General features: G+C 46.4%; 1 protein-coding gene across 3 annotated transcripts in view; it reads right to left on the reverse strand.

Moving 5' to 3' along the window:
* LOC311106002 (stAR-related lipid transfer protein 13-like) overlaps nt 1–11,217 on the reverse strand; it is a 78,613-nt gene that overhangs the window by 17,088 nt on the left and 50,308 nt on the right. For 2 of the 3 annotated variants that reach the window (XM_084148259.1, XM_084148260.1), the window contains exon 6: nt 5,074–5,145. In XM_084148259.1, coding sequence (XP_084004385.1) covers nt 5,074–5,145 — 72 coding nt within the window. Of the gene's footprint in view, nt 1–5,073; nt 5,146–10,438; nt 10,761–11,217 lie in introns of those variants that run through there. The other variant, XM_084148261.1, reaches the window with a different exon arrangement.

Genomic DNA, 11,217 nt, shown 5'->3' on the forward strand with positions numbered 1-11,217 from the left:
TGTCAATGAACTAATTACTGATCATAATCTTGATGTGATTGGCCTGACTGAAACATGGCTCAAGCCTGATTAATTTACTGTGTTAAATGAGGCCTCTCCTCCTGGTTACACTAGTGACCATATCCCCCGCGCATCCCGCAAAGGCGGAGGTGTTGAGTTTTCGTCTTTTGAGCTTATATACAACGTTCCTCACGGAGTTCCCTGAATTCCTATCGGACCTTGTAGTCATGGCAAATAATATTCACATTTTTGGTAACTTTAATATTCACATGGAAAAGTCCACAGACTCACTCCAAAAGGCTTTCGGAGCCATCATCAACTCAGTGGGTTTTGTCCAACATGTCTCCGGACCTACTCATTGCCACAGTCACACCCTGGACCTAGTTTTGTCCCGTGGAATAAATATTGTGGAACTAAATGTTTTTCCACATAATCCTGGACTATCGGACCACCATTTTATTACGTTTGCAATCGCAACAAATAATCTGCTCAGACCCCAACCAAGGATCATCAAAAGCTGTTCTATAAATTCTCAGACAACCCAAAGATTCCTAGATGCCCTTCCAGACTCCCTCCACCCACCCAAGGACGTCAGAGTACAAAAATCGGTTAACCACCTAACTGAGGATCATAATTTAACCTTGCGTAATACCCTAGATGCAGTCACACCCCTAAAAACAAAAAACATTGATCACAATAAATTTGCTCCCTGGTATTCAGAAAATACCCGAGCCCTGAAGCAAGCTTCCAGAAAATTGGAACGGAAATGGCGCTCCACCAAACTGGAAGTCTTCCGACTAGCTTGGAAAGACAGTACCGTGCAATATCGAAGAGCCCTCACTGCTGCTCGATCATCCTATTTTTCCAACCTAATTGAGGAGAATAAGAACAATCCAAAATGTATTTTTGATATTGTCGCAAAGCTAACTAAAATGCAGCATTTAACAAGAGCGGATAGCTTTCACTTCAGCAGTTATAAATTCATGAACTTCTTCAATGAAAAGATCATGATCATTAGAAAGCAAATTACGGACTCTTTGAATCTGCGTTTTTCTCCAAAGCTCAGTTGTCCTGAGTCAGCACATAACTGCCAGGACCTAGGATCAATGGAGACACTCAAGTTTTTTTAATCCTATATCTCTTGACACATTCATGAAAATAGTCATGGCCTCTAAACCGTCAAGCTGCATACTGGACCCTATTCCAACTAAACTACTGAAAGAGCTACTTCCTGTGCTTGGCCCTCCTATGTTGGACATAGAAAATGGCTCCCTATCCACCAGATCTGTAACAAACTCACTAAAAGTGGCAGTAATAAAGCCTCTCTTGAAAAAGCCAAACCTTGACCCGGAAAATGTAAAAAACTATCGGCCTATATCGAATCTCCCAGTCTGGTTTTAGACCCTGTCATAGCACTGAGACTGCACTCGTGAAGGTGGTAAATTACCTTTTAATGGGATCAGACCAAGGCTCTGCATCTGTCCTCGTGCTCTTAGACCTTAGTGCTGCTTTTGACACCATCGATCACCACATTCTTTTGGAGAGATTAGAAACCCTAATTGGTCTACACGGACAAGTTCTTGCCTGGTTTAGATCTTATCTGTCGGAAAGATATCAGTTCGTCTCTGTGGATGGTTTGTCCTCTGACAAATCAATTGTAAGTTTCGGCGTTCCTCAAGGTTCCATTTTAGGACCACTATTGTTTTCACTACTGTATTCACTACCTCTTGGTGATGTCATTCGGAAACACAATGTAAACTTTCACTGCTATGCGGACGACACACAGCTGTACATTTCGATGAAACATGGTGAAGCCACAAAATTGCCTACCCTGGAAGCCTGTGTTTCAGACAAAAGAAAGTGGATGGCGGGAAATGTTTTACTTTTAAACTCGGACAAAACAGAGATGCTAGTTCTAGGTCCCAAGAAACAAAGATATCTGCTGTTGGATCTGACAATTAATCTTGATGGTTGTACAGTCGTCTCAAATAAAACTGTGAAGGACCTTGACGTTACTCTGGACCCTGATCTCTCTTTTGGACAGTTTTTTTCCATCTTCGTAAAATCAGAAACTTTTTGTCCAAAATGATGCAGAAAAGCTTATCCATGCTTTTGTCACTTCTAGATTAGACTACAGCAATGCTCTACTCTCTGGCTACCCAGATAAAGCACAAAATAAACTTCAGTTAGTGCTAAACACGGCTGCTAGAATCCTGACTATAACCCAAACATTTGATCATATTACTCCAGTGCTTCCTGTTAAGGCTAGGGCTGATTTCAAGGTTTTACTGCTAACCTACAAAGCATTACATGGGCTTGCTCCTCCCTATTTCTCCGATTTGGTCCTGCCGTACATACCTACACGTACTCTACGGTCACAAGACGCAGGCCTCCTTATTGTTCCTAGAATTTCTAAGCAAACAGCTGGAGGCAGGGCTTTCTCCTATAGAGCTCCATTTTTATGGAATGGTCTGCCTATCCATGTGAGAGATGCAGACTCAGTCTCGACCTTTAAGTCTTTACTGAAGACTCATCTCTTCAGTAGTTCCTATGATTGAGTGTAGTCTGACCCAGGGGTGCGAAGGTGAACGGCAAGGCACTGGAGCGACGAACTGCCCTTGCTGTCTCTGCCTGGCCGGCTCCCCTCTCTCCACTGGGATTCTCTGCCTCTGACCCTATTACGGGGGCTGACTCACTGGCTTACTAGTGCTCTTCCATGCCGTCCCTAGGAGGGGTGCGTCACTTGAGTGGGTTGAGTCACAGATGTGATCTTCCTGTCAGGTTTTGCGCCCCCTCAGGCTCGTGCAGTGGAGGAGATCTTCGTGGGCTATACTCAGCCTTGTCTCAGGGTAGTAAGTTGGTGGTCTGTTGATATCCCTCTAGTGGTGTGGGGGCTGTGCTTTGGCAAAGTGGGTGGGGTTATATCCTGCCTGGTTGGCCCTGTCCGGGGGTATCGTCAGACGGGGCCACAGTGTCCCCCGACCCACCCTAGTCTCAGTCTCCAGTATCTATGCTGCAATAGTCTATTTGCCAGGGGCTAGGGTCAGTCTGTTATATCTGGTGTAATTCTCCTGTCCTATCTGGTGTCCTGTGTGAATTTAAGTATGTTCCCTCTAGTTCTCTCTAGGATCATGCCTCAGGACTATCTGGCCTGATGACTCCTGGCTGTCCCCAGTCCACCTGGTCGTGCTGCTGCTCCAGTTTCAACTGTTTTGCCTGCGGCTAGGGAACACTGACCTGTTCACAGGACGTGCTACCTTGTCCCGGACCTGCTGTTTTCGACTCTCCCTCTCTCTACCACACCTGCTGTCTCGACCTCTGAATGCTCGGCTAAGAAAAGCCAACTAACATTTACTCCTGAGGTACTGACCTGTTGCACCCTCTACAACCACTGTGATTATTATTTGACCCTGCTGGTCATCTATGAACTTTTGAACATCTTGAAGAACAATCTGGCTTTAAATGGCCATGTACTCTTATAATCTCCACCCGGCACAGCCAGAAGAGGACTGGCCACCCCTCAGAGCCTGGTTCCTCTCTAGGTTTCTTTCTAGGTTCTTGCCTTTCTAGGGAGTTTTTCCTAGCCACAATGCTTCTACATCTGCATTGCTTGCCGTTTGGGGTTATAGGCTGGGTTTCTGTATAGCACTTTGTGACATCTGCTGATGTAAATATATTTGATTGATTGATTGAGTGTAGGAGAGGACATGAGAGGAGAGGACATGAGAGTGTAGGAGAGGACATGAGAGGAGAGGACATGAGAGTGTAGGAGAGGACATGAGAGTGTAGGAGAGGACATGAGAGGAGAGGACATGAGAGGAGAGGATAGGACATGAGAGGGTAGGAGAGGACATGACAGGAGAGGATAGGACATGAGAGTGTAAGAGAGGACATGAGAGGAGAGGAGAGGACATGAGAGGAGAGGACATGACAGGAGAGGAGAGGACATGAGAGGGTAGGAGAGGAATGGAAAGGACACGACAGGGGACAGGGTTGGGTTGGGTACGGCAGGGCAGTGTAAGAGGAAGCCAGACTATGCCAGATGATTCACTCCTCATTAAAAACTTGTTGCTGACAGGTGTATAAAATCGAGCACAGCCATGCAATCTCCACAGTAAAACATTGGCAGTAGAATGGCCTTTCTGAAGAGCTCAGTGACTTTAACTTGGCACCGTCATAGGATGCTTCCTCTCCAACAAGTCAGTTTGTCAGATTTCTGCCCTGCTAGAGCTGCCCCAGTCAACGGTAAGTGCTGTTATTGTGAAGTGGAAATGTCTTGGAGCAACAACGGCTCAGCCACGAAGTGGTAGGCCACACAAGCACACAGAACAGGACCACCGAGTGCTGAAGCGCGTAACGTGTAAAAATCGTCTGTCCTCGGTTGCATAACACACTACCAAGTTCCAAAATGCCTCTGGAAGCAACGTCAGCACAAGAACTGTTCGTCGGGAGCGTCATGAAATTGATTTCCATGGCCGAGCAGCCGCACACAAGCCTAAGATCACCATACGCAATGCCAAGTGTCGGCTGGAGTGGTGTAAAGCTCGCCGCCATTGGACTCTGGAGCAGCGGAAAGGCGTTCTCTGGAATGATGAATCCCACCTCACCATCTGGCAGTCCGACGGACAAATCTGGGTTTGGAGGATGCCAGGAGAAAGCTACCTGCCCGAATGCATAGTGCCAACTGTAAAGTTTGGTGGAGGAATAATGGCCTGGGGCTGGTTTCATGGTTCGGGCTAGGCCCCTTAGTTCCAGTGAAGGGAAATCTTAACGCTACAGCATACAATGACATTCTAGACAAAGCTAAAATCAACAGTGGCTCATTTCACAACAGACGTTACGTTTCAAAATAAAACTGCTGTTTATTTTATATAGTTGGTCTGTTATGACTTATTGTGTGTGTGTGTGTGTGTGTGTGTGTGTGTGTGTGTGTGTGTGTGTGTGTGTGTGAGTGTGTGTGTGTGTGTGTGTGTGTGTGTGCGGCGGTGCGTGCATGTGTGCACATGTGTGGGTGTGTGTGTGCGTGCCAGCATTGCATTGTTCTGGTGTGTTATTGGCTGATTAGTTTATTACCTTCAAAGAGCTGAGCGTATTGGGGGAATCCTGCCGCTCGTAGCCAATCACACGCCTCCTTCGCCTCGAGTTCTGAAACAGAATGTCTTGTCAGTCAGAGTAACAGAAATAAACAGTATGTCCAACACAGATGGTGGTGGGTAGGGCGTATTCACTGAACAATTGAACTTTTATGTTTTATCAATTATGGGAAGAAAATCCATCCATTTGTCAACAACAACAAAAATACAGCCTGTAGAACGCCTTTATGATGAGTTGGACTAAAAACATCCATCAGCAACCCATCATGGTCCCTCAGGTAGATCGACATAAAACCTTATATGACTATCTGAGGTCTGGCCTCTATGCTTCTAACTCTTCTAGTTTGGATTAGAGGGCTATAACCTGACCACAGAGCCCTGAGAGGGGTGAAATAAATACAGCCTGATAGGCTAATTGACATCATTTGAGTTAATTGGAGGTGTACCTGTGGATGTATTTCAAGGCCTACTTTCAAACTCAGTGCCTCTTTGCTTGACATCATGGGAAAATCAAAAGAAATCAGCCAAGACCTCAGAAAAAAAATTGTAGACCTCCACAAGTCTGGTTCATCCTTGGGAGCAATTTCCAAACGCCTGAAGGTACCACGTTCATCTGTACAAACAATAGTACGCACGTATAAACACCATGGGACCACGCAGCGTCATACCGCTCAGGAAGGAGACGCGTTCTGTCTCCTAGAGATGAACGTACTGTGGTGCGAAAAGTGCAAATCAATCCCAGAACAACAGCAAAGGACCTTGTGAAGATGCTGGAGGAAACAGGTACAAAAGTATCTATATCCACAGTAAAACGAGTCCTATATCGACATAACCTGAAAGGCCGCTCAGCAAGGAAGAAGCCACTGCTCCAAAACCGCCATAGAAAAGCCAGACTACGGTTTGCAACTGCACATGGGGACAAAGATCGTACTTGTTGGAGAAATGTCCTCTGGTCTGATGAAACAAAAATATAACTATTTGGCCATAATGACCATTGTTATGTTTGGAGGAAAAAGGGGTCTGCTTGCAACCCGAAGAACACCATCCCAACCGTGAAGCACGGAGGTGGCAGCATCATACTGTGGGGGTGCTTTGCTGCAGGAGGGACTGGTGCACTTCACAAAATAGATGGCATCATGAGGAAGGAAAATTATGTGGATATATTGAAGCAACATCTCAAGACATCAGTCAGGAAGTTAAAGATTGGTCGCAAATGGGTCTTCCATATGGACAATGACCCCAAGCATGCTTCCAAAGTTGTGGCAAAATGGCTTAAGGACAACAAAGTCAAGGTATTGGAGTGGCCATCACAAAGCCCTGACCTCAATCCTATAGAAAATGTGTGTGCAGAACTGAAAAAGCGTATGCGAGCAAGGAGGCCTACAATCCTGACTCAGTTACACCAGCTCTGTCAGGAGGAATGGGCCAAAATTCACCCAACTTATTGTGGGAAGCTTGTGGAAGGATACCCGAAACGTTTGACCCAAGTTAAACAATTTAAAGGCAATGCTACCAAATACTAATTGAGTGTATGTAAACTTCTGACCCACTGGGAATGTGATGAAATAAATAAAAGCTGAAATAAATCCTTCTCTCTACTATTATTCTGACATTTCACATTATTAAAATAAAGTGGTGATCCTAACTGACCTAAGACAGGGAATTTTTACTGGGATTAAATGTCAGGAATTGTGAAAAACTGAGTTTAAATGTATTTGGCTAAGGTGTATGTAAACTTCCGACTTCAACTGTACATACATATACATATACATATATATACACACACACACACATACACATACACATATACACATACATACCCGTTGTTGACAGGTGTATAAAATCGAGCACACAGCCATGCAATCTCCATAGACAAACATTGGCAGTAGAATGGCCTTACTGAAGAGCTCAGTGACTTTCAACGTGGCACCGTTGCCACGGCGTAAAGCTCGCCGTCATTGGACTCTGCAGCAGTGGAAAGGAGTTCTCTGGAGTGATGAATCACGCTTGACCAACTGGCAGTCCGACAGACGAATCTGGGTTTGGCAGATGCCAGGAGAATGCTACCTGCCCCAATGCATAGTGCCAACTGTAAAGTTTGGTGGAGGATGAATAATGGTCTGGGGCTGTTTTTCATGGTTCGGGCTAGGCCTCTTAGTTCCAATTAATGGAAATCTTAACGCTACAGCATACAATAACATTGTAGACGATTCTGTGCTTCCAACTTTGTGGCAACAGTTTGGGGAAGGCCCTTTCCTGTTTCAGCATGACAATGCCCCCGTGCACAATGCGAGGTCCATACAGATATGGTTTGTCGAGATCGGTGCGGAAGAACTTGACTGGTCTGCACAGAGCCCTGCCCTCAACCTCATCGAACACGTTTCGGATGAATTGGAACGCCGACTGCAAGCCAAGCCTAATCGTCCAACATCAGTGCCCGACCTCACTAATGCACTAATGTGGCTGAATGGACGCAAGTCCCCCCAGCAATGTTCCAACATCTAGTGGAAAGCCTTCCCAGAGGAGTGGAGGCTGTTATAGCAGCAAATGGGGGACCAACTCCACATTAATCCCCATGATTTTGGAATGAGATGTTCGACGAGCAGGTGTCCACATACTTTTGGTAATGTAGTGTATATGGCGGTCAGCACAATGATCAAAGGGACTGGGGCTGCAACACAACCTGAATTGAAGTCCTAACCCTAACCCTGACCCCTAGCGGTGACCCCTGTGGTGGGGTCATGACCTGACCCTGCTGACACCTGAGGGGTGACGTCCCCTCTCTGGTTCCGAGCTCCTGACTCACAGGACAAGAAGCAGACAGACCTCTCACGTCTAACTAACAGAACAGACCCCTCTCCCTCCTCTCTCACTCCACTCTCTCCTCTCCCACTCTCACTCCTGTCAATCCTCTCTCACACTCACTTACTCCTGTCACTTCTCTATCACTCTCACTCCTCTATCACTCCTCAACTTACACACCAGACCTCTCTCACTCCTCAGCCAACACACCACTCTCACTACAGAATCAATAGGCTACTCTGGCAAACATGAAGAAAGAAGATAATCTAGTCAAATTCAAAAACATGAAAATATTCTCACCTACCCGGGGCTGGCACTACAGACACAGACAGTCCATTATTGATATGGATGTCAGTTATAGAAGTCTGTTTAAATCCCAAACCTGTCCTCCTGTTCCATTAAGATCTCAACTCCACAGTGAAGCTGCTATAATAGTCTAGTGCAGTGAAGCAGTCCACTCTAGGCACATTGGTGTGTAGACTGACTAGATCACAGCTAGTGTTAATATCACAGCAGATCAACACAATAGGAACATCCTTCAGCCCATATCCCTCGACAGTCACCTCAACAATATGTCTGGTGTGGATAAAGAGGACAGAGGACCACTCCACTCCAAACAGGTATCCCAGCATGTCTGTTCCCGCCCCTGTCTGTGTCTGACGCTCTGCGACGCACTAGTCGTTTATCACAGTTAATCCCACCTGGGTCTCCATACAGAACTGTCCGTGACAGAGATAACCTTTCACTGTAACTTCATCTGTCCTGTATGTACCCCACCTATGTCTCCAGATCCTGCTCTGTGGCTATACTGTACCCCACCCCTCTCTCAAACACTGTGACCATCTGCTCTGTGACTCACCTGTGTTGTGACTAACCTGTGGCTACATGTCAATGACTAGTGACTTTGGTCCGCAGACCGACAAGTCAGACTACCAACTGAATAAATATTAACAGTTCCCAGAGGGAGAGGGTGTGTACCAAATGGCACCATATTCCCTATTTAGTGCAACACTTTTGACCAGAGCTCTATGAGCCCATATGGATATGGTCAAAAGTGTTGCACTATATAGGGAATAGGGTACCATTCGGAATGCAGACAGAAGGTCATTGGATGACAACGTCCATGTTTACCTCTACGTTCACGTCAGATCACTGTTTACTCTAATGACCTCCATAACAGGATCACGTCACAGGTTGAGTCAACATGGGAAATCTCCCAGCAGCAAAGATAACTGACACTAAGCTGGCCATCTAGACAGTTCTTAGTGGAATAAAGGGTCTGCATGCTCAACTCTATCTACGTACAAGTCTTTGAGTGCAGTGTCGGAAGGACACATGATAGAAGAGGAACACCTCCAGTCCCTGTCACTAGTCTTAAGATAGAAGCATCAGAGGTCACAGAAGTGAAAGGACATTTTCCTTTCAGGTCTTTCTCTCTCTTCCGACTAGCCTGTCCTGCTAGTTGTATATTGTATTGAGTACAGTAGAGTCATATTGTTATACTGCACCACAGTGCCTCCAGCTCCATTCTCTGTCCCACAGCCGGAGGTGGGACTGTTGGGAACAGAACAGGGAATACGATCTGGGAATTCCACTGTCCTGCCCTGGGCATACTGTAACAGAATCTCGAGACATTCTGTTCCAACGTCCCTTTTCCTTTCCTCCATGGAGAAAAGGCTGGTCTGCATCCCAAATGGCCCCCTATTCCCTGTAAGTGCACTACTTTTGACCAGGGCCCATCAAAAGTAGTGCACTATATAGGGAATAGGGGGCCATTTGGGATGTACCCCTGGTCTGGCAGCGAGCCAGGACGGGAACTGCCTGTTACTACACAACCATGGCTGTTAAACTGTGGACAGTGTAATCATGTTACTGTGTACAGTGTAATGTTGCATCGCCCCAATGACATGAAACCCAGCACGTTGGAGGGACAAAGGTCCAGAATGCCACCAGCAGTAGGTGTGCTACTAAGGTGTGTGTGTGTGGCCGACCAACCTATCCCTACAGGGGATACTCCTTCCTCTCCTTAGGGAACAACGTTCCCTTTAAAGGAACATTCCCTGCTAGTGTCCCAAATGGCACCCTATTCCCTAAATAGTGCATTATTTGTTATGGAACAAAGGGAACATCAGATTTACAGGCAGATAGGTAGGGGAAGAGATGGCACACTTGGGCTGTGTGCGTCTGAAGTGGCACCCTATTCCCTATAGTATAGTGCACTACTTTTGACCAGGGTTCATAGGGATGCAGACTTGGAGAGTGAAGGATTGAGCTGACCCTGCTAGTACAAGCCCTAACCATTACCCTAACCCTGCCTGGCTGGCTGGTTGCCAACAACATGACAGAGAAGCATGACAGAGACCGGAATGATACAGGCGGGTAACAAAGCTAACTGGTTACTGTTACGTGTAGATCAACACCTATACAACATGATCTAAAGAAACATGCTCCTTGTAAAAAAAATACAATCACTACACTAGACACTAGAATATTCTCAACTATTTCATGATCAGACTGTAACAAACAGATGGTGGTTTACTCACTGGTTATCTTCATCATACAGTCATTAGGATGTGCACATTCCAATATGGTGGTTCTACAGACGTTCTACAGACGTATTAGAGGTTCTGGGCATCTTTCTCCTATTCCCACGCAGCAGTAAGTAACATTAGATTCCAGTTCTCTAGTACCACGGCCTGCTGCTCAGAGATATTGATCTCTACTGATCCATCTCACATCCAAACGTCTGTCTTTCTCCCTCTTTCTCTCTGTTTCTCGCTTTCTTTCTCTCCCCCTCTCCCTTTCTCTCTCTCTCCCTCTCTCTGTCTCTCTCTCCCTCTCTCTCTCTTTTCATCTACCCCCAAACCGCCATGTGGCCACCCTCTGATCTCTCTCCAACTCCACCCCTTTCTGCTGTTCCTCACTCTTCGCCCCTCCTTGTACCCCCTACCCCTCCTCTACCCCTCCTCTATCCCTCCTCTACCCCTCCCCTCCCCTACCCCTCCTCTACCCCTCCACTACCCCCCGGTACCCACCTACTCAGCTCTGCCCACTACATCTCTCTCAGCACATTTTTGCAGAGAACATCATGCCATGAGCCAAGCAACAGGAGCTGTGTGTACTAATGCCTGTGTGCAATGTGGGACTTTTCTCTCCAAAGATGTAATCCCAATGAAACCTCATCACTACATGAGAAAAGAGTATAGTTTGGACACGTGGCTTGAGAAGCCTTTACTCATCCCAGACCTCCTTCCATCTCCCCCCTCTACCATCTCCTCCCTGTCACACAGCCAGAGAGCTGGACATTGTTTGCTTTAGAGGG

Source organism: Coregonus lavaretus (genome assembly GCF_964263955.1).
Source record: "Coregonus lavaretus genome assembly, chromosome: 30".
NCBI lineage: Eukaryota > Metazoa > Chordata > Actinopteri > Salmoniformes > Salmonidae > Coregonus > Coregonus lavaretus.